At 51.6% G+C, this 24135-nt stretch overlaps 1 protein-coding gene across 3 annotated transcripts in view; it reads right to left on the bottom strand.

Annotated features, from left to right (window-relative positions):
* Window positions 1-17502: 17502 nt before the first annotated feature.
* The window catches only part of RNF24 (ring finger protein 24), a 58518-nt gene continuing 51885 nt past the window's right edge, over window positions 17503-24135 (bottom strand). For all 3 annotated transcript variants that reach the window (XM_019495644.2, XM_006269810.4, XM_014597127.3), the window contains one exon: window positions 17503-23544. In XM_019495644.2, the coding sequence (XP_019351189.1) occupies window positions 23406-23544 (139 nt within the window). In that variant the 3' untranslated portion in view covers window positions 17503-23405. The remainder of the gene's footprint in view (window positions 23545-24135) is intronic.

Below are 24135 nucleotides of genomic sequence, written 5' to 3' on the forward strand. Positions count from 1 at the left end.
TGCTCAAGTGTCGTGGTCCCAATTCAGCAAAGCACTTGAGCACTTACTGGTATGTTCTGCTGAATGCAGATGGGGTTGAGCAGAATTCAGCTGGATTGGCTAATTTGTACTTCCGTGGTTAACGGACTCTGCAAACTGACAGCCTGGCAGTGCCCTGGAGGCTGTTTAGGTTAGAAAGCTTTATGAAAGAGCAGCTTTAGCTCGGCCAGGAGCTCTGATCTCAATACAGGAATCGCTTAGTGAAATCTTAAACCCTGTGTGAGTGCTAGAATAAGATGCTAGATGATTGAAATGGTTTCAGGTCCCCTTAAAGTAGTGGAGCTTCTTAAAGCATCTCTATGTTGGGGAAAGAAAAATAATCTCCAGTGGGAATTGCAGGGGTAAGTTAGACTTCCAGCTGGTGAAGTTATAAGGTGTAGCACCCTCTCCCTCCCCTTCCCTTGATATGCTGCGTACTCTAAAACCACAGACGTCAGGACGCCTTGTTTTTTCCTCTTGAATATCATTAACATCCTCCAGGCAGCTCTTTACCAACTCTATTTTACTTGTTCCCAGCTACCTAGTGGCTTCTCCTGACTCCATAGAAGGGTGTGGCATTGTATAGCATCATAGCATGAGCCTTGAAATAAAGCCCATAATATGTTTCTTCAGGGAGCTAGCTATAGGGACTTATTTTTGCCTACGAATTTGATAGCTTCCACAGGGGAAGAAACCCCAACTTAAATTATTTTTCTACTTCAAGCTCTGTTCCTTTCCAGCTGTGAGATCCTTTCCAGCATCTGCTTTAAATGCTTGGTATTTTTCTATGGCATTTTTGCAAGAGTAATGCAATCGAGTTCTCTGGTGGTTTTTTGAAAGATGAAAAGCCTAACCCCCTGTTTTGCAGAAGTAGGGACTGAATTAATGTTCTTTATGCCAAAATCCAACAGTACAATACATTTCCATAGGAACTGATTGCTCAGAAGATTAGCTATTTTAAAAGGCCTTATAGATGGTGGGGGTGGCTATTCATATTTGCAAAATTGTGTAGCTTGGCAAAAACCCTCTCTTTCTTCCATCCCCTCCCTTATGAATATTCAGCATTTTCAGTTTTGTATGATCTGGGTTCGGGAGTCAAAGCCAAATCTGTTCCATCACGTTGGAGACTTGGATGAATCTCGCAAAGCCTGGTGTTTCCTCCTGTGAGCAGTGTTACTGAATAAACTGTGAGAACACACAAAGGATATGCTATTCGCTCTAGGTAAAGCAGTACCTAGGCTGTTGGTAACATCACAGTGGGCGCGTCTACACATGACGCTATGTCGACGTTGCATTGTGCTGCAGCAGCATAGTGTGCATGGGTGTGCACGCATGACCAGCAGCTACTTTGCTGTAGCAGTGCACTCCCCTGTTACAGAGTGCCGCTACGGCACATAACCGTGCACTGCACGTATGGCACAGTATGGGTGGTTATGGCACCGTGTTTTAGTACTTCCAGAAGGAAGTCACCATAGGGCAACATGTACATGTACTCAGCGCATCTCCATTTGGGATACAGCTCTATTTTAGTTCTTGCCATTTGTTTGAAAAACCAGCCAGAATCAGTACAAGCAGATAGTTCGGATGGATCTTTTGCCCCTGAGCTGTCTCCTCATTTCCAGGCTTACTGGAATCATTTCAGGTTTCTGGACCAACCCTTCTGGACCTTCCTGAATCGCAGCAAGTGGGAAGCAGAGGTTCTGATGGAAGAGATTTTCCATGTGTAATGAATAAAAGTAGGTCAAGAAGAGCTTTTGTGCTTAAATACTCATTTTGTTCCTCTCAAGCACACTTTATCCATTGTGATGTAGCTTCTTTGAAAGTAATTGCTTTGCAGATGCTGTCAGCTATAATAGCACCACAGGGGGTTGCAGAATCAGCCTTTCGGTGCTAAGAGAAGACACAGGATTTGGTTTCCGTGAATTTGAAAAGGGCCCTTTCTCTGGAGGCTATCCAGCCTGAACTAATATTGCTATGTAAGCTGTCTCCCTAAAATCCTGACCTGGGCCAAGCAGTCTTGAAGAGAGCTGGTAACCATGCTCTGGTAGTTTTTGTGAGCGTGCGTGCTGTCAAAGTGATTTTGCACATGCTGTTCCTGTCCAGGAGCAACCTGGCTGTGCTGGGAGCCATTGGGCTGGTCTGACAACATGCATTTAGGGAGGTGGCTCAGGTTCTGCCCATGGTGTCTTATAGAAGGATCAGGGACTGAGAGAGTGGGTCTCCTCTCAGCCCAGGGTCAGCATGTGTTGCTGGGACCCTGTGGCACAGGCCTGTAATGCTGGTCACCAGATGGAGAAGGACGCCAGCCCGCTTCCCAGGCATCGACCTTCTCTCTTGCTTAATGTCGCTTGCAATGAGGGAGCCATAGGGACTCCCCTGAACGCTCTGGCCCTGCTTGGGCAATAGTCTTCCCACTGGGGTCTTCAATAGACTGCTGGTGGGGAAGAGCTTCTCTGGGGCATGACTCTGACCTGTCGGCTCCCTGTGACAGTGTCTCTGCAGAGCGGCTCCAAGCTGTGCCCGTTTGGGACCGGGGCATGTTGCCAGCCTGGCCCATTGTCAAAGGGCTAGGCCAAGCTGCGGAAGTGTGGCCCCAAAGCCTATTTCTTGATTGACCATAGCATGAAACTTTGCAGATGTGACAACTAGCTTGGTCAGCAAAGTAAAGGAAGCTATCCACATGTCTAACTAAGCCAGTAATGAGCTACAATTAAAGCGCAAGGCCTGAAAGGAGACATTGCCATATATTAATAGTCCAAATACACTGGATCATAGCTTTATCTTAAATTAGTAGTAGTAGTGATTGATGTAGCCAAATGTGCTGGATGCTGTTTCGCTATAATAGATGTATTTTGTTAAAATGTTTAGACAGTTTGTAAAAACAAAAAGCCTCGTCAGAGAAGATCATCATCTAAGGTAAAGAAAAAAACAGGAACAGTGCTCTGCAGTCAGGAAGGAAAGGAGATAAGAAAACCCTTCTTCTTTCCCAAGGGTATAAATCCCAACCAATTGACACCATTCAAGTCCATAAGTGATCTGGTTGAGTCTAGTTCCAAAAGTTTCAGTGAAACAAATCATATAAATAAACCCAATCGAGAATTTATTAAAATATTAGAACCAGCCAGCTATAAATATTGGGCATAGGCTAGAGGGAAATTTGGAGAACTCAGCAAATTCGAGAAGATGTGCTGCCAATCTTTGTGCCCCCCTCCTCCCTCTCTCGAGTCTCCCTATCTGCTATAGGTGAGAATCTGTCGTGCTGTCATGGGTAGCCAGAGAGACTTTGGGATAAGTATTTGGTTTTATGTTTTAAAGTGCAGACAAATAGGTTGGGCTGTAGACCTGTTTTTGCCTGTTTTAACATCTTGCCCACAAGATTACCTGTAATTTGGGTAACAGACACAGGTATTGAGTCGGGATCTGCTTAAACCACGGTGAGACTAAACAATTTTCACAGGTTCACGACATAAAGAGCATGTTCTGTGACTATTTCCTAGATGTGCTTTGGCCCCAGTGCTCGGTGCTGATTGGCAAAGAGGCATGTACTGTATAATTTAATAGCAACTTGTAGGGAAACTAAATTCTATCATATAATTTATCATATTATAAATCTAAATATTGCTACCAATATACTAATTTATGTTAACTTTAATAAAAATTATTAATTTTAATTGTTAAACGCTAGCACGCAGCATCCACCGGCAGTTGCAGCAGACATCCTCTGCCTCCTTGGTGTGAAGACCTGTCCAGAAGCTGAGACTCCGCATTCTGCATCCACAGAATTGGTTGGAATTGAAAGGCAGTGATTGTTCGACAGCATTTTGCCAAGTTGTAGGGATGTGGAAACGGATCAGAAACAGACTCCCAAAACTCAGTTACATTTAAAGGCATCTGGTGCTCTGACAAAGTTCATGTAAGTTCATCGTCATACTCTTCCTGCCACCCAGCGATTGATTTAATTAGCTGAGGGTTGAAACTCAGAAAAGGCACCTGATCTGGGTCAAAAATGTGAACACACACACAAAAAAAGTAGGCAGCCAGTTTTTTAAATTGAGGTGGGAGTGACTCCTCAAAATTTCAGTCCTGATTTAACTTTACAGCTATTTCCTGTAACATGTCTTGTCTGTGCTGGTTTTCAGTTTGACAGTCTGAACATTGTTGTGATGCCATATTTTGACTTGGCTTACCAAATCCATCAGTTTCTTGTGCACTTTGTGAATGAAAATGGCTGGCTTTCAAACCACATTAGAAGCTCCACAAACTGGATTGCATTTCCATTCACAAACTTAAGTTGGTCTTCAACCCCTGCACCGGGACCCCCGTAGACCCCAGGGGAGGCGCACCCAGGCCCAGGGTCAGTGAGGATCTAGTCAGGGAACTTCTGGAGGGACTGGACGTATTTAAATCAGCTGGTCCTGAAGATCTCCAACCCAGGGTGCTGAGGGAATTGGCAGAGGTCATCGCGGGACCCCTGGCATGGCTTTATGAGCACTTGTGGTGTTCTGGCGATGTGCCGGAGGACTGGAAAAGGGCCAACATGGGTCCCCATTTTCAAAAAAGGGAGGAAGGAGGACCCAGGGAACTACAGGCCAGTCTTACCTCGATCCTGGGTAAGCTGTTTGAGAGAATTATCCTGGCGCATGTCCACGAGGGACCAGTAGGGGAGATTATGCTGAGGGGTAACCAGCATGGGTTCATTAGAGGCAGGTCCTGTCAGACCAGCCTGGTGGCCTTCTACGACCAGGTCACGACATCCTTAGACGCAGGGGTAGCAGGGGACGTAGTCTTTCTGGACTTCAGGAAGGCCTTCGACACTGTCTCTCACCCCATCCTCATTAAAAAATGAGGGGACTAATTGACACCTACACAGTCATTAACTGGCTGGAGGGTGCACCTAGAGAGTGGTGGTGGACGGGTCTTATTCGACCTGGAGGAATGTGGGCAGTGGGGTTCCCCAGGGCTCGGTCCTCAGGCCTGCACTGTTCAACATCTTCATCAGCGACTTGGACAAGGGGATAAAAAGCACCCTGTTCAAATTCGCAGACGACACTAAGATGTGGGGGGAAGTGGACATGCTAGAAGGGAGGAATATGCTACAATCAGACCTGGACAGGTTACAGGGGTGGGCAGATGAGAATAGGATGGGTTTCAACACTGACAATTGCAAGGTGCTGCACCTGGGGAGGAAGACCCAGCAGCACACCTACATGCTGGGGAACTCCCTTCTCATCCATGCACAGGCAGAAAAGGATCTTGGAGTCATTATTGATGCCAAAATGAAGATGGGCCGACAGCGTGGGGACGCGGTCAGGAAGGCCAACCGTACCTTGTGCACCCAGAGATGCATCTCGAGCAGGTCCAAGGAGGTGATCCTCCCCCTCTATGCGTCACTGGTCAGGCCGCAGGTGGAGTGCTGCGTCCAGTTCTGGGCGCTGCACTTCAGGAGGGATGTGGACAGCATGAAGAGGGTCCAGAGGAGGCCACTCGCATGATCAGGGGGCAGCAGGGTGGGCCCTATGAGGAGAGGCTACGGGACCTTAACCTGTTCAGCCTCCACAAGAGAAGGCTGAAGGGGATCTAGTGGCTGTTTACAAACTAGTCAAGGGGACCAGCAGGTATTGGGGGAGTCCCTGTTCCCCCAAGCACTCCCAGGAGTGACAAGAAATAACGGTCACAAGCTGGCAGAGGGTAGATTCAGACTAGACATCAGGAGGCGCTACTTCACTGTCAGGGTGGCTAGGATCTGGAACCAACTTCCAAGTGAAGTCGTGCTGGCTCTGACCCTGTGGGTCTTTAAAGGAGGCTGGATGAACACCTTACCCGGAGTCATTTGACCCCAGTACTCTTTCCTGCCATGGCAGGGGGTCAGACTTGATGATCTGGAAAGGGCCAATGTGGTCCCCATTTTCAAGAAGGGGAGGAAGGAGGACCCAGGCAACTACAGGCCAGTCAGTCTCACCTCCATCCTTGGCAAAGTCTTTGAAAAAATTATCAAGGCTCACATTTGCGAGAGCCCGGCACGACAAATTATGCTGAGGGGAAACCAGCACGGGTTCGTGGCGGGCAGATCATGCCTGACTAATCTAGTCTCTTTTTACAACCAGGTTACAAAACGCCTGGACGCAGGAGTAGAGGTGGATGTCGTATACTTAGACTTCAGGAAGGCCTTCGATACGGTATCTCACCCCATACTGGTGAACAAGTTAAAAGGCTGTGACTTGGATGACTGCACAGTCTGGTGGGTGGCGAATTGGCTGGAGGGTCGCACCCAGAGAGTCGTGGTGGATGGGATGGTATCCACCTGGAAGGATGTGGGCAGTGGGGTCCCGCAGGGCTCGGTCCTTGGACCGATACTCTTTAATGTCTTCATCAGCGACTTGGACGAGGGAGTGAAATGTACTCTGTCCAAGTTTGCAGATGACACAAAACTGTGGGGAGAAGTGGATACGCCGGAGGGCAGGGAACAGCTGCAGGCAGACCTGGATAGGTTGGACAAGTGGGCAGAAAACAACAGGATGCAGTTCAACAAGGAGAAATGCAAAGTGCTGCACCTAGGGAGGAAAAATGTCCAGCACACCTACAGCCTAGGGAATGACCTGCTGGGTAGCACGGAAGTGGAAAGGGATCTTGGAGTCCTAGTGGACTCCAAGATGAACATGAGCCGGCAGTGTGACGAAGCCATCAGAAAAGCTAATGGCACTTTATCGTGCATCAGCAGATGCATGATGAACAGACCCAAGGAGGTGATACTTCCCCTCTATCGGGCGCTGGTCAGACCGCAGTTGAAGTACTGTGGGCAGTTTTGGGCGCCGCACTTCAAGAGGGATGTGAATAACCTGGAGAGGGTCCAGAGAAGGGCCATTCATATAGTCAAGGGCCTGCAGGCCAAGCCCTATGAGGAGAGACTGGGGCACCTGGACCTCTTCAGCCTCCGCAAGAGAAGGTTGAGAGGCGACCTTGTGGCTGCCTATAAGTTCATCACGGGGGCACAGAAGGGAATTGGTGAGGATTTATTCACCAAGGCACCCCCGGGGGTTACAAGAAATAATGGCCACAAGCTAGCAGAGAGCAGATTTAGACTGGACATTAGGAAGAACTTCTTCACGGTTCAAGTGGCCAAGGTCTGGAACAGGCTCCCGAGGGAGGTGGTGCTCTCCCCTACCCTGGGGGTCTTCAAGAGGAGGTTAGACGAGTATCTAGCTGGGGTCATCTAGACCCAGCACTCTTTCCTGCCTATGCAGGGGGTCGGACTCGATGATTTATTGAGGTCCCTTTCGACCCTAGCATCTATGAATCTATGAATCTGCTCAGGTCCCTTCCGACCCTACAACTATGAAACTATGAATATTGCCCTGTTTTTAAGAGATTGCGTAATTTCATACTCTGTGTGCTGAGTGTGATTTTAAATTCATAGCGCACAAATGGCTGATAGCGCTTAATATTCTTTACATGGTAACAAACTGCATTACACCACCAATTCTGCCTTGTAAGCACTAGTTCTGGTGGAAATCCCACAGTCGCATTTAGATCCCCTCTTTGATTGGTGATGGAGTCCCTGTATCAAAGCTTACAGCCTGGACAATGTTTGAATGCTTTTTTAAAAGAGGAAACCAGACTATCCGTATCAGGAAGACGTGTGTGCCAGATGTCACGTACTAAAGAAAATTCATGTTACCTGCAGTGAACACATCTGTGTGGTATCATTCCCTGGAGCACGTCATAAGATCATAGAAAATGAGGGTTGAAGGGACCTCAGGAGGCCACATCTAGTCCAACCCCTGCTCAAAGCAGGACCAGTCCCAACTAGATCATCCCAGCCAAGGCTTTGTTTAGCCGGGTCTTAAAAATCTTCAAGGATGGAGACTCCACAACCTCTCTGGGTAACCCATTCCAGTGCTTCACCACCTGCCTCATGAGAAAATTTCTCTTAATATCCACCCTCAACTTCCCTTGCTGCAACTTGAGCCCATTGCTCCTTTTCCTGCCATCTGCCCCCACTGAGGACAGCCCAGCTACATGCTCTTTGCAGCCCCCCTGCAGGGAGTTGAAGGCTGCTATTAGATCATCTAAAGGCTGCACATTAGAGAAAATAATGCAACTTATACGTGCAAAGCTACCAGAGAGAAATGCTGAGATCTCGTTAAATTCTGATCCATAGTTTCCAACAGCCTTCACTAGAGCTTGTGCAACAGCTGAAAAGTTTACAGACTTGCGTTGAACCAGCTCTCTTTGAAAAACAGGCAGATCCCAGTCTTTCCAGCTCTGAGGTACAAATAAAACGTGGAATGCATAGCTATCCCGTGCATCTGTTGCTTTTGCTACAATTGAAATGGAATCATATTCTGCCAATGCAGATTTTGTCGACTGAACATGCAAAGCAACTACTGATAAATAATCCTGGCAAACTTTGTTTGCATGTGGGAAACTGCCAGCAGTTGGTACGTGCTTGCCGAAGTACTCCCTTAGTTTCAGGTTATCAATTTTTTGTCCAAAGGTATGTTGGCAGCAGTGAATGTCTCCATTAGCTCGAATGTAGCTTCTCTTGTTAAACAGCTTTCAGCAGTTCTTTTAAACGTCGAGGACATTGTCATTTGTTTTTTGTTCTGACCTTCAGCTTCTGCAGAAGCCTTTTGCTTTTTATGCGATTTGGACTCTCGATGGTGTTCAGCGCTGTTTCTTTTTGATGCATCCAGTCACGTTGCAAGACGAACAAAGCAATTTATCACTGCCTGAATGTACCATTCCTATAAGGAACTATTACATGATCCTGAGCTGGAATGTATTTAACTTTTTCTGGTTTATTTTCAGTCATCTTCAGACTTCAAACTCCCACACTGAAGACAGCTCTGAAACGTTTCACTCTGCCTTGCTGACTGGTGCCTTCACTTTGTCTACATCACTACAAGGAGCCGGTAACTCTCAATCACGTGATCTATGACTGTAGTGATATAGTTGCACTGTTTTTGCATTGCGGCAAGCATGGGGGCCTTCTAAAGCGGTGTGTTATATGACTAATACATGGTTTATTCTTTTAAAATTGATTTTGCAGACCAACCCATAGTTCCTCATTAGCACGGACAATCCCATATGTTGCGTTTTCCACGAAATCCGTGAAACCGCGATTTAAGTAGACGCCTAGTAATGAATTATTGATTTTTTTTTTTTCCCCCCTGATGATTATGAATCCATTGCAGCTCAGTAGAGACTGAGCAAGAGCAGGTGGACAGCTGTTTGGTGGCCTCTGCATGATTCTTTATTATGGGCAAGCACTGGCATCATAAAACATGACCAGCAAATGCAAGCTTTGTTCACCATCCCAGCAGAGAGACTGAAGACTGCCTGGGCCCCTAGAGCCAGGCCCACTCCTCTCAGCCAGAGGCTAGTCTGGGCCAATTCAGTTTAGAAAAGAGATGCTTGAGGGTGCACATAATAAGAGCTTACAAAATATTAAATAGCAAAGAGAGTCGATAGGGATTTTTAATTATTATTATTTACTCTGTCACACCATACAAGAACTAGGGGTCACAAAATGAAACGGATAGGTAGTGTCACAAAAGGCAGTTCTTTTCCACCCAGCGTGTCATTGAAGTGTGGGACTGTTTAGCAGCAGATGTGATGGAAGCTGACGGTTTATTCATATGCAAAAAGGGATTGGACAAATGATCGGAGGAAAGGGGCATCGGTAGCTATTGAGCATGGGATTTAGGGGCACGGCCTCTGAATCACAACTTCCTAGACTTTAAATGCTGGAGGCTGCAAGGGAGAGAGGAACAGCAGAAAAAACCCTGGGTTGACTCAGTTCACTGCCTTTCAGCATCCGCTCACTGCCCCGTGTGACACAGGAGACTGGGCAAGAGGGTCCTACGGTCTGACCCAGTAAGTGGCAGTTCTTAAATTCTCATGGACGGTGCTTCCAGGTGTGGGGCATGATGGTGTGCACACCCCACACAAAAACACCCTGTAATTCCTCGTGATGGAACTGAACCATGCCCAATTCTGAAAACCAAACACTTGTCTGAGAGCTGCAAACACGTTTCGTGCTGACTTTGACCTTTTAAAATGCACTCTGTATAAACACAAACGAGGGGCCTTTTGCAATGAGGACTGGAGATGTTGGAAGGGCCCAGTGTGCTTTTGGTGAAGCGCTTTCTCATAGAGAAGTAAGGCTGGAAGGGACCTCAAGAGACCATCTAGTCCAACTAGGGCTTGATCCTGCAACCTCGGTGTTATTAGCAGCATGCTCTAACCAATTGCTTTGTGGTGTGTTGCTTTGGGAGAAGCAAACTATTCTGTGGACAAACCTTGTAGATATAAAGAGAAGTTCTGACGGGCTATTGCATAGGAAGCCTGATTGCTGGGGAGGCCGTGAGTGCTGTACAAGTGCCCAGGACTCGTGGAAGCCAGAACTGAGGTGTCTGTGGTCCTTTTGTAACAATACCTAGAGGCACATTGTGCTAGGTGTGATACAAATGCTTTTGTATAGGGGACAGAGGGCAAGGCAGCAGGAACTTCCCGGTGTGGCATTAAACGTCTGCTGGCTCTCAGGACGCCACACCTCCCAGACACAGTATTCCCAGGACTTTGTCACACAAGGTGAGGCCCTAGACCCTTGCAGGACTGTTAGCTCTTTACTGTAATTAGTTCTTTCTATAAGTTCCTGTAAAGTATTGTTCCTAGATTAAAAGCCTCATCAAGATGCTATCAGCAGCTCCCTTCCTGCTTCAGGTGCAAATTTCAATGCTCAGTCCATAACTACGGCTGGGAGAGGGATAGCACAATACTCCACCTCTTTAGCCATCTCAGCAGCTTCATGCCATGCTCAGTGCTATCTATGTGCATCTCTCCCAGTGCAGGAAAGAGCTTCCCCACTTAAGACATGCATCCCAATTCTGGGGGGGCTGATTTTAGGGGGAAAGAGGCATGTTGTATATACGAAAAAAACACTATGGACAAAATGGGCACTTTAAAAGGGAAGAGTGCTGTTCCACGCGCATCTGTATCGGCTGTTACTCTGGAAGCAATACAAGGCAGCTGAATCACTGTGCTTGTATCCCTGCCAAATCAGGCCGGTGGAACAGTTGCACCGTAACAGCTTGAAGCCGCATCTTCTGGATGCTGCAGTGGTTAATCTAGCTATGCCCTGATACTGCTCATCCTAACTCGCACGGACATTTGGCAATCGGACTCACTGATGACACTTCCTTTTTCCTGCCAGCCCATGCAGTGCTCTGGGTGTTGCTTGGGGTTGTCGGGCAATGCCATCATGTTTTTGGCACGGAAGCAGAGCACACCAGATCCAGGACGAACCTGCAGAGGGTCCTGGGCCAAGCTGAGCTTGGAGAGAGAGCCCTGAGACCCCAGGGTGAAATCAAATGAGCAAAGAATAGGCTGGGGCAGCTGAAAGGCTTGAGCCAGGGTTTTGCTATGATCTGTGCTGCTGAGCCTGGGGCTGAGAGCAGGTTTGGGGTGGGAAGTTCGACGTCTCGGCAGATTTGCTTGGCAAGTTAAAATGCCGGAGCCACATCCCAGGAGCCAGCCCCTTGTTGCTGCTGCTCCGCTGGTACCTCCCTGCGTGTGCCCAAAGCTGCCAATGTGCTGTGGCCTCGCAGCCACCAGAGGGCAATGGGACACCGTGCCAGTACCAGGTGGTGGCTCATAAGGGGCAGCGGTGCCTTTCCCAGGGGTTGCACCCTGCTTGTGCAGGCAGAGCCGAGCCAGAGGCTCCTTTGGGTACAGGGAGGGATGTGAGCCTGGCTGGCATCTCAGGTGACTTTGCCCCAAACCCCTCTTTCCCCAGAAGCCCGACCTGAGCCCACATTTTGCAAAGAGCTCCCGTCTTTGCAAGGCCCTGACCCAGCTCCAGCTTCTGTGGACAGAGCTCAGTGCGGGGAGTGGCACCGGGCCTTATCAGTGCCCCTGGCTGCAAGCTCACACCCGTCCCCATTGCAGCCAGCAGCTGGTGGAAGGGAAGGGGCTTGCCCTCCTTGCCGTGGCTGTTGTCTGACTGGTTCCCCATGGGACCGTCTCTGCCTGGCTTGGTCAGCACTGGCGTCACCCTGGGCTTCGGTGCAGGGCAGAGGCTCAGCTGGTTCTCCTGGGGCTCCCCGCCCGATGCTGACCGTCGAGGTCCTGGGGCTCTGTGATGGGTGGGGGGTGGCAGCCTCCACTGCTTTCACCTACAGCCCGGTAAGCGGGGCTGAGCTGTCTTTGCTACCTGGGTAGAGATCAAGGCTGATGCTCACCAGTCTGCCTCCGCCCTAGCGCTGGGGACAGGCTCCTACCATGGGCGACTGACAGCTCTGCCTACGGGGTGTCTATTTTGCCAGGACCAAAGTCCCCCTTCATGTCCCAGCTCCCTGTACCTTGGCCAATGCACAGCTATGGGCAAGGAACAGGGTTGGGTCATGACCCGGCAGCTTCTCACCCCGCAGGGGAGGCTTGGTCTGAGTACGCCTAGCGAGCCAGCCCCTTATGGGAGGGAATAAATAGTGCAGGGGTCTTGGCAGGGCTCAGGCCCTGTCAGGACAGAGGTGGGCTGTGCCTGGAGGTAGGACACCGGGGCCCTGGGTAATGAGGCACTTCCCACGCTGCGCACCCCAGGGTGAGGCAGGAGCTGAGCAGGGCCTTGAGGACAGTGGTTTTGGATTTGTGCTGCTGGGATGGAGCGGGTAGCAGTGGCATAAGACAGGGTTTTGATAAGGAGGTCCCTTCAATGGGAGCCTGCTGCAAACACAGGGGGGTGGGGGCAACACAGGGGCAGGTGTGAATGGGGCATGGGGGCAGGGACAGATCCTGCCAGGTGCTGAGCCCCGTTAGGGGAGCTCCTCCAAGGCCTGGCTGGCCTGCAATGCAGCGGGAGGCTGGCATGGGGGTGGCAGCTGCTGGGAGGGGAGGGATTGGGACACCCCTGCCGAGACAGCCCTCACCTGTACAAAGGTGTCATTACACAGGCCAGCAAGGTGCTCTTTGGCCTCACAGCAGGTGTGACCAGCCTGACGGCCATAAAATCACCGTGTTTCCAGGAAGGCCTGGGTGGCCCTGAGACGTACCTGCCATCTGGGCATTTATGGCAGGAAGTGCAGCGCTGACAGGCGACGATTGCTCATTTCTGAATGCGCGAACCTGGGAAGATCACGCGGCGGTGCTGGGCGTTGAAGAACGAGGCCTTGTTACCTGATAATCAAGCGAGATTAGGTTCCCGAGGAGCGGCTGCAACACCTGTCTCCTGGCGTGGGAAGCATTGCCTGCACACCCCCCCGCCTCCCTTCCTCCCTGCAATGCTGTTGCTGGGCTGCCGGCCCATTTGAAAGCTGACACCGTTCCCTGCGGTGTTTTGCCAGGGCCTGCTCTGGATGGGTCAAGAGCACATGGGCCACTAGGCTTGGTGTGATGTGGTAGGGTCATGTCTACCTGCCTCTGGCCCCCACTTCTTGACTGATTAAAGCCTGTTTCCAGCTGGGGGGACTGGGAGGGCTCTGGGCACAATGCCAGTGCCAGGCTCTGCATGCACCCCTCTGGGGATGCACACCAGCGCGCCATGCAGAGAAGAGCAGGGCATTAACCTAATCTTTGCTCTTCAGGCCTTATGCGCTCCTTCCCCACTCGCTTAGTATCTTAACTCCAAGGATGTTGGTCTTTGCAGGCTGCCGGGTGTGCTTCCCCCAAGCTGCCCTTTGTACAGCTCCGTCACCGCTCCCTTTGGACTCCCGTCTTCGCCTGTAAGCAATCTGGTACTAGCACTGTCTTTTTGCTCTCTGCAGGTACAGTGCCCGGCGCACAGGTCTGTGATTGGGCCTTGGAGGTGCTACACATGCCCGTTTTCACCCGGGGAGAGGAGGGCGGCAGGGAGAAAGCTCCCTCCGCTGTCTGCTCAGCAGCTCCCAGATGGCTCTGTGCAGAGCTCTGCTCCCAGCTTGCTGGAACGTGGGTCTGGAGGTTTTATAGCTTCCCCCTGCTCAGGGTCCTGGATATGCAGAGCAGCCCTTGTAATGACCTTGTAATTTGCTTCTCAGCCTCCTCTGGGGCCTGAGGCAGCGAGGAGTGTGTAGCCCACTGTCCTGTATCCATACCCCTCTCTGACTTCTGCACGGATGCTGGGAGCTGGCTCAGCCCTTGTTCCAGCTCTGAGCAGCCCCTGTATAGGACACATTCCCGCACCCCACTATCTACCAAAGCAGCAAGGAGGAGGCCTCAGTGCAGCAGAGAAAGGGCTGAACTTTCTCACCGAGATCAAGGCTTTCCCTAAGCCTGGCTCCAGACTTAGGCCCAGCTCATGCCTGGCAGAGTTGCAGCCAGCCAAAGCCTGGGCACAGCTCTCTGCAGAGCGAGCAGGTGCCCAGACCCAGCCCAGTGCCTCCCAGTAGGGCTGTCCCCGGGGATGCAGCTGACCTGCCAGCTGCCTCATTGCCCTGCCATCTGCTTCCCGCACCTGCTGGGGTTTGGCCTCTGGGGCTCAGACTCTGGGGAGCAGATGAAGGGGCAGGGACAGAGTAGCTGCCTTTATACCGCAGGGAATGGCAGCCTGCTCTTCTCTCCACCCCTTGTCGGCCCCTTGGCTGGCTGGGTGACCCCCACCCTCAGGACTTTCCCAGCCCAGCAGCCCTGGTGATGGGGGTCCCCTCTCCAGAGAGCAGCTGCAGTGCAGGGAATGGGGAGCACCCTGTTCCCCAGGAGCAGGGATGTCTCTGGGGGCAAAAGGAACCAGGCAGAGATGCTGGGGATGGCCAGATCCCTCCTGCTGCCCTCCCACCTCCCTGAGGCTTCATCTCCTCCCTTGGAGGAGGCACAGGGATGGCTGGACTGGTGAGGCATTAAGGGCTGGGGGGGCCTGCTGGGCCTGAGGGTGTTGAAGATGATGGAGCAGAGTCCTGGGGCAACATGTTGGCAGACCCCCATCGCCTTGCTTACCCAGTGCGCTGCCCCTCGTGGCCTCCTCTGGGGCACACACTGTTGTCCAGCCTGTATCCATCCATCCATCATCCTCCTTGGGCCTTGGGCTGCTGTTCCCTGGGATCCCATTCGCAGTCCTGACTTAAGCTCAGGAGCAACAACGGGGTGAGCCAGTGACCAGCCACCTCTCCTGAAGCAGAGGGCCATTTATTCAGAATAACATACTGCTTAATGGGCCCATCTGCTCCACCCCACCCATGGGCCACCCTGGGGATCCCAGCGGGTTCAAAGTGTTAGGCCCTCTTGCCAGGCCCTGTGCTTCTGCAGCCCTGCGTGAGCTCTCCTCCACCTGCTACAGCACAGATCAGAGAACCCAGCCCCACACCCGCCCTTTGCCACGGCTCTCTCGCTGGCACTGCCCCAGGCACAAGAGGCTGCTCCAGACCTCAGTGCCATCCAGAAGTGCCATGGGAAAGTCCCTGGCAGCTGCGACCCTCTTGGAGCAAGTCTTGCAAGGGGAAAATACCAGGCTGCTGGAGCAGGCGTCAGGTTACTCCAGGCACCCCTTGAAGCCACAGCCGTAAATTAGAGGAGCAATTAAGTAACAGACCTCTGCTGTGGACAGTGGGGAGCAGGGCCAGTCTGGAGGGGGAAAGCGGAGCTGATTTCTGCAAGCAGCTGGGCCACGAGGTTGGCAGAGGTTCCTTGTGGAGGGGCTTTCACGTTGGTGGCCCTGTGCTCACGCCCTGGCACAGGGCTCCAGCTGGACGGGAGCTGTGCAGGGTGGCGTGGGAGTGCCGCCTGTTGCAGCCGCTGACATTTCCCATGGAAGACACAGGTCCCCTTGAGACCTACTGACGGCTTTTGGCACTTCCCAGAAAGCGCTCTCTCAGCCCCAGAGGTGCGGGAGGGACGGAGCTGCCCATCGCCAAGGGCAGGACCTACATCTCTTTTCACCTCTCCCCATGGACATCCTTCGACAAGGCCAGGTTCTCTGCCCCAGCGTTGCCACTCAAAAGGCACCATCCTACATATAAGCAGGATGGGGAGGGAGCCTCAGTCTGCTCGAGACCCTGCAGGACACGAGCAGCTCCGGGGCCAGAGGATGCATGACCCAGGTTCACAACTACCAGAGGGGACAGCTGCAGGTCAGCACTCCCAGTGCCACAAGCAACCTGCCCTGTCCTCCGCAGTTAAATGGACTGCAAGTGGCCTAGAGGAGGGTCCTCGAATGGAGATCATGGAGCACTGGGAAATGCTACGTGCGATAACAGGGAGATGTTGTTTCTGTTACGGAAAGAGCAAGGTTTCAATGCTCACAATTGCTCTTCCCCTCTTTGGCATTAGAAACCCACAAGGGAAACGCCATTGACAATAGAGCAGCTGCAGTCGTGGATGGTAACGACTCATCTGGGAAGACCTTGATCTCTGCCTGCTTGGAAATCTGGTCTAACCACAAAGCCTCTCCTTGGAGCTTGGACGGGAGCAGAAGATGTGCAGAACACACAATAAGCCCTTGAATGACTGATTCCCAGCAGAGTCCAGACAACTCTTTGCTCTGGCCAATTTGCTCTGACTGAGTCCATGAGGATGTTGCATTTAGCGCAGGCACCGCCTTGCATCCTCTTGCAGGAAGCTCCCCCAGGTTGGCAGCAGCTACTTCAATGGAAGCAGAATAATTTGAGCTCACGGCACTCCTGTTGTACAGTAAAAATACTCTGCATGTAGCTAGGAGCATTGTTTTGCCTATATGCTGGATGGACAGGGAGGGGGGAAGGTGGCAGGGGGAAGCCCTGCTGGGCCCCGACCCAGAATGAAAGCAACATAAGAAGTCATCTTTGACGCGCCGGGACATAGCGCAAGCTTGGGCAAGATGGCAGGTATAGCTTGATTTCCAAAAGCACCACAAAAGCTCTGAACCGAGTCCGAGATAACAGGGGGTGTTTGATACCTCTGGCAGTCCGGATCACCCTGGACCATCGTGGCTGCTACAAACACTAAGCCTGCCACAAGGCTCTAAGGCAGTGGTTTTCAACCTGTGGTCTGCAGACCCCTGGGGGTCTGCAGACTAAGTCATCTTTCATTGACCCTTGAGACGATGATCAATCAAAACTATGTGAATACCCACACGTACAATTCAAAGGGCCCGTGCCTCCATTCAAAATATTTTAGGGGTCCGCAAATGAAAGAAGGTGGAAAACCACTGCTCTAGGCTTTCACTCTGCTTGCAGTGCAAGAAGTTGAATGAGGAGTCAGGGTCTCAGTAAGCAAATAACCCTAGCTGGGTGTATGGCAGTACAGTGAACAGGACACAGGGCGGGGAGCTGGGTCCACCCTGCCTCTGCCTCTTTTGGATGACCCCGGATGAGTCGCTCACTCGTACCACGTCTAAAAGACTGTGACGCTGGTGCTTGCTTGCCTGGAGATCCACCGAGGGGAAGTAACGAACGGCTGGGCTACGCTGCAGCAGCCCATCAAGGTCCACAAGGCCATGACTGCTCAGCATTTTATCCACAAGGCACTCCATCCATATCCCCTGAGGTTTCTGGGGCTCCGATGAGAGACGGGAGCACACGACGTCCCAACACAACGCTATTTCCAAAATCTGCATTTATTTACAGTTCAAGTCCAATCACATGCAAACGGTTTTTTTTCCCCTTAAGAATAGTGTGATTAGCAAAAAAGATGCATTAGAATTTTAAAATAGCAATTAAATATACAAAAATATAGCTTACAAAAAAAACAGCGAATGTTTTAAAAAATATTCTGCTGCAGAATTCTTAGTGTACAAACATGTCTATGAGGCGTCCAAGCTCCATAAACCTTCTTAGGATTCACACTATATTTACATGGAAGGAGGGGGGGAAATATATATATATATATATATATATACACCCCCCCCCCCCCCCCCCAAAGCCTTGAGGCCCTAAGCACATGAACTACCTCTAGCCTACGGACCGGTCACAATTGTTGCTATCGAATTACACAGACCAATTTGTTATCAGAAATTTTACCCCCCGCTTCTAAAAGGATTGGGAAGAACAGTCTACTCTGCCGTTAGAAAAGCCTGAACAATGTAAGAATACTCTGTGGCCCTTTTCTAACACCCTTGGAAATAGGCAACGAGACTTGTAAATACTGGCAAAAATAGAGCAAAATTCAGGAAATAGCCTGTCCCTTTCATTTGTACCCAAGTCATCTCTCTCTGTCTTTTATATTTTACGAGTGATTCCCAGACATGCTGAGCTGGAGTCTGATGTCAAAAGGGTGCAAACCCATTGGCTTTCATGGAGCGAATCCCAATGTCCACTGCGGAGAGAGAGACCAGATGGGTCGTCCATCAGCAGGGCAGGCAGCAGGATGCTGAGCTCACCCAGAAGCCAGAGGAGGTGACAGGAGCCAGCGCTAACCCCGTAAGGAGGTTTGTGGAGACGTATCCAGCCAGGAAAGGGATGCAGAGCCCGGTGCTGCAGCTCTGCCCTGGCTGAGGGGAAGGGACTCTAACCAAGCTTCACAATCCACCACCACCACGAACGCGTTGGGCCAGTGGGTCCATGCAGCGTGATTGAGGGCAGCCACTTAATGCACAGGCCTCTCGAGAGAGTGTTTCCTATTTTACAGGTTGGCTGAAAGTTGCTTCACTTTCTCCAACAGAGCAAGGCAATAGTTACAACTGAAGGACACACAAGACATAGGCACATAAGAGAGCGTATCACTTCAAATATAATGGCACCGGCATGGTCTTTGCTACCGGGAGGTTTGGCTTCTATAGCACACAGTGTCGCCATCCCTTTGTGACATGCACAGTGCGGCTGCTCTGACAGCACCTGTCCATGCTACTAGTGGGAACAGAAATTTGCACCGACCACGCACTTGGGAGAGGATATCAAGTTAGTAAGGAATACCCATGAGCAGAGACGGCTTTCTCTCGTCTTACTTAAGATCTAAGTGAGAAACCTAAATCAAGGTTGGATGTGTGAGAAGGGATTTTGCTTTCATCCCCTGGGTGGATGGGCGTAGGAACAGATGTTGCATTTGTCCTGGGATAACTTGTGCCTGCATTTGTCCTGGAACAGGAACGTCCTGGGATTGGAGTGTGCACGCATTGCCCTTCCGATCAAGGTTTCGTAGGCAGCTGAATGCACTGCTGATTTTCTGTCCTGGTTTAACGATGCAATCCTGGGATAACCGTCTGGCTGCATTTTGTGATACCTTGGGACAAACTATTAGCATTCCTTATCCTGCCAACCCTTTCAGGGTTTGTCCTGGGACAATGAACACAGACTGCGCTTTGTCCTGGGATAAAATGATTTCTTCCAGGACAAATGAAGCACCTGTTCGTAGTTTAAGGGTCTGACCCTGAGAGATCAGAGTCATCCACCGAGTCCATTAAGTGGAAGGGGAACCTGGTTCTTCAAGGAAGCACTTTTAAAAAGGACCCAAGGACAAATATTCACCGAAAGCAACGAGTTTCCTGGAAATTTTAGCTTGATCCCAGCCACGTTCCCGGTTCAGCATCTCAAGATGATGTCTCAAATGTACTGAGATCCACTCCTGCTGGATCCAATCATTGACACACTCAGGCCACCCGTTCACGTGGACTGGACCAAAGCCAGGCACGGATACTGCTGAATGCTCCGAAAAATAATCGGTTTTGCCAACTGGAGAGGATGCAGCGTGCCCGCACGTTCCCGGAGGGAGGTGTAAAACAGCCGCACGCTCGGCACCACCGCTGCTGAAGAGATGAAACGGTCCGCTCGAGGTAGTCGATTGCTCTGCGGATACCAGAACGACACGGTGCGTTGTGCCAGTTAGAGAGGCTGCAGAGCGGGACTGTCAAACTACCTTAATAAAACTCAGCAAGTCCAACCTGAGTGAAGTCTCGATGGCTATCCACGGATTACAAAGGGGAAGGATGACGTCTCTGTTTCTGCAACAGCCCTTCGAAAGAAAGCAAAAAGACCCCTCGCTCCTCCGAGAAAGCAGATGGTGGAGACAGGAGTGGGAGGTGAATATTTTGGTGAAGTCAAGTGGATAAAGCAGCAGTCGGAGCATACGTGCTCGTTAAACCAACGAACAGCGCACGCACGTGCCACAAATCCCACTGCTTGATCCAAGGGACATTTCAAGTGACACCAGCTCCGTCCAACCCTGCGGGAGGGTATGAAAGTATGGGCTTTAGACATACCGCAGGATTTGGCTGCCATATCGGATTGCCTGACGTTTACTTGTAACTTGATGTCGCACGCAGAACTGGAAGAGCTTATTCCTAAATTTTCATTCCAGGGGATTTAGGGAAAAAATTAATGTTTCACCCTGGAGATGAAATGCCACGTGCTCAGAGCAGACGGTGCTCCTGAAAACCGGCATGCCATCGTATGACTGGGGCTTTTGTTTTAGGAAGGGGGTGAGAGCACAGGTGCCTACCGGGACCGTTCAATCTAGTCTTCTTGCTCAGACAGAGAGGCTGGGGACACGGAGATTTGATGCAAAGGGAGAGGAGTAACCACGTCAGAGGCCACTCCAAAGAGGCAACAGGTGGCCTTGACTTTCACACTGCAGAGCCAAAGCAGATTCCCATCCCGACGTGGAGCTGAATCCCCGCTATTACCGACCAACGAAGCCACTAAAGGGACGCTGAGCGCTGACCCAGCAAACTGCTGGCACACACCTTCAGCTGCAAGTCCTCTCCTCGGGGCGCCGGGATGGACCTTTGATGGACCAGGAAGCTCTACACAATTCATGGTCGCTTCCCAATTCAGCACAGACATGGAGATGCATCAACTCTTGAGCAGCCCTTGGTCACACTCCCCCTAGGTGCCATCAGGGCCCGGTCTACAAGCCACTTCCACTATGACGAGGAAGAGCCTGCGGTGCTAACGGCCTGAAACGTTCAGAGGAGTTTGGAGGCTTTTTCCAGTCGTCAGGGGAACATCGCTGCCCCTTTGGTGCCGTCCCTAACATGCAACAGTAAGGGGATCACATGCTTTCTTCGTGAACGAAACAGGAACACAAAAGGCAGCTGTACTGGAAATCAAACCGAAACCCAGCCTCGGTCAGGTGTCCAGGGAGGCTGGCTGACTCAGCCTGGGTCAATATTTACGTGATTAATTGTTCAAACACAAACCTCCCTATCACACTGCGGGTTTGCTGGGAGTCACGTTTTGCAGATACCCAATTGTCTCGCGCCGGGGGAGGTGGATTTTTGTGAAGGACTCAATAGAAAGGAAAGCAGCAGCGGGAAAACAAATCAAAAGCAGACTGGAGGGATCATCGGGCCTGTCTGCACTGCCCGGCAAAGATGGTCTGAACCGGATCCCACTGAAACAAAAATAAAAATCGATGGTGAAAACTTCCCGCTGGCAGTAGGACTGGGTACAGCATCCCGGAGGTTTGCTATTCAGGTCTCTACAGACGTCCCTTATTTCATAGGCACGTTGGGACCGTGCATGCTAGATGGGAAGATAAGAGCTTGAGGCAGATCAGTGAGTGCAATGGGGTGTGGGCCGGGGTCTTCGCCGACCGTGCCTGGCTCAGACTCCAGGCAAGCTCTTTCCCGGCACAGTTGTACTGCAAAGCTGCCAACGGCGGAAAGGAAGCCGTAGCCCCGGCCTGCCCTGCTGCTCTCGAGGACATAGCCTCAGCAGGAGCCCCAGGACAAGCGTCGCGATGCCTCTTCTGCTCTGACACATCACCACGGTACCAGATTAGAAAGGCCGAGGCAATGTGCACACACCTGAAAGGCTCTGGGTAGTTCAGTGCGGTCGCAAAAAGCAACAGATTGGGGTGGGGGGGGGAGTCATGGAGCCTAAAAGCACTGTTACAGGGCCAGAACGCTGGTCCTGAATGGGAACAGCGGTGACACCCTGATACAGCCACGGGACAGCAGGATGCCAGCGCATAAGGGTGAGAAAGGAGGAGAAAGAGCTGTCCCAATACAGACAAGGGGACAAGTCAAATGCACGTGTAACGTAGTGGCTGGCTACATCCCTATAAGAAGAACTGTCCCTCTGGTCCGTCTGCGTCTTGGCTGCTCCCGACAGGCGCAGCGAGGAATCGCGCTAGCCTACAGACTGAGCCGTGCTGAAAATGGGTCTGGGAACCGTAACCCCACCCTGCTCAAACACGCTCCAGCTAAACACCCAGCGCGCTGCACCCCGGCATGACGGCACTGCTCCGCGCTTCGGCGGACACGGGACAGCGAAGGGCAGAATCAGCCCGAGGGCAGGAGGCAGGAGCTCTGCCGAACTGACCGGAGCTGGGCATGCTCACCCCCCAGTCTCAGCTGCTCAGGTTTAGCCGGCTGAGCACAGAGACCAGAGAAGGCAACGCTGTAACGGCAACCAGCTCAGCCCGCTCGGACGCAAAGGGCAGGAGCGTTCATACAAGTGCAGGGACTCAGGCATGTTTGGGCTTTGTACTGCAGGGGACAAGGACATGCATGCAGGTGCTATGTAGGGAGCAGTAAGTGCTTGTACCCCAAGCTGGCTTCCTAGCAATTTGCACAATGGAACACAACCCCTACTACCCACCATGCCACCGCTTGGGAGGAGGGATGAGGGACTCCCCACCCCCAGGGGCAGTTCAAGAGCAGATCCAATCCACGGGCACGTACGCGTTGATCTCCAATACCCAAGGCTCCAGATCTTTAGCTGGCCAACACCTCAAACCCAGCCATGCCTGCACCTCGCACTCAGTTCTTTGATGCGACATATCCAACCCAAAGCTTGCAAAGCCTCCTCTCAGACTTCGTTAGCCCGGGGTGGTGCAGTTAAACCCCCTCCGAGGCTCCTGGCAGATGGCACCGTTTCCCCCGCCCCAGGCTTATAGGACAATGTCAGAGGTCCTGCTTAAGTCCATGACTCAGGGAAAATCTCATTACAGGAACGATGTAAAACCTTTGCCTTGGCATTGCTCGCTTGGCCAGCCGCTGGCAGTTCAGCACGAGGAAACCGCCGGTTGGGTTTGGCTGCGGAGAGGTGCGTTTCCAAGGGGCTCGTGAAGCGTGTGCATTTACTTTTCCCCATGCGAGACGAGAAGGCGTGCGTGGTCTGTATTGAATCTGCCATTCGAGGCTCCCGGACCCGTGCCGCCAGGGACTCTGCCCCTTGAGTTCTCCCGTTGCATTTGTAACGCGATCCCTTCTGCTCCGTCCGCTGTGGATTCAGCTCGCTGGAAACAGGGACCCGGCCTAGGCGGGTCATCCAGGCGACGGGGATGGTCATAAAGTGCTCTCAGAAACCCACCCACACCGGCCTGCCGCTGCCTTCTGGCGTCTTTTTGCGCCGGTGGTGTAGTGCTTTGGTTGTTCGAGTCCCAGCATCTGGCCCCACCCCCCGAAGTGCGTGTCGGGAGGCCCTCATGAGACGAAGGGAATCCTAGCAGAGGCACCGAGGCGGTAAGCTACGGATCCCGAGATCCGCGATTCTCTGCATAGGTCCGTTGTTGTTACCCTGGCAGTATCGGTCGTGATGGGCAAGTCTGTTTCTTGGGGAAAGCTATACAATGTTCTCTGCCCCGGGCAGGGGGCCCTGGGGCGGCCCGTGGTCCTGCTTACTGTGGAGCTGCGCCAGCTGGAGCACGGGCATGTTGCAAAGCGGGCACACTTTTCGCACCTCCAACCACTTGATGAGGCACCTGGGGAGGAAGAAGGAAAGAGGGTGGAGGTCATTTATACCATACTTGGCCGTGTGCTTCAATGCACCTTTCCTTTGAGGATGCCCCAGCCCTTCCAGAGCATCAGATCCCCTTAATGCCGCCCCTGAAAGCGAAAGAAATGCAGAGGTGACCTGCAAGGTCACACAGAGCTGGGACCGGACCCCCGACTTCCCCTCTCCTCTTCACCCATCGGATCACGCTTTCTCCATTTTTGGCTGATGGGGCGCATTTTTTTAGTTCATCCGAAAGCCTGGCTTTGCATTGCTTTTCAGGCAGTTTCATACAAACAGGCGTTTTTATGGTAGGAAAATCATTTTTTAAAAAAAGTTACGCAATCTCATTACTGGAATGGGTTGTAAAAGCTCTCGCCAAAGAACTTTTAAATACCTTTCCCTTCCCGCTATTGTTAGCAAAACTGGTGGATGCAGAAAATGTTACGTGCTACAAAGGAACTGTCCCTCAAGCCACCTTTGTGTGATGAAGGACGATGACAATGCCACTAGGAACCTCTCCGGGGACTCTCCCGCTTCTGCGGCACTGCTCTCTCGTGAAGAACAGGCCCAGCGAAAC

This window comes from Alligator mississippiensis, chromosome 2 (assembly GCF_030867095.1).
Source record: "Alligator mississippiensis isolate rAllMis1 chromosome 2, rAllMis1, whole genome shotgun sequence".
In the NCBI taxonomy this organism is placed as follows: domain Eukaryota; kingdom Metazoa; phylum Chordata; order Crocodylia; family Alligatoridae; genus Alligator; species Alligator mississippiensis.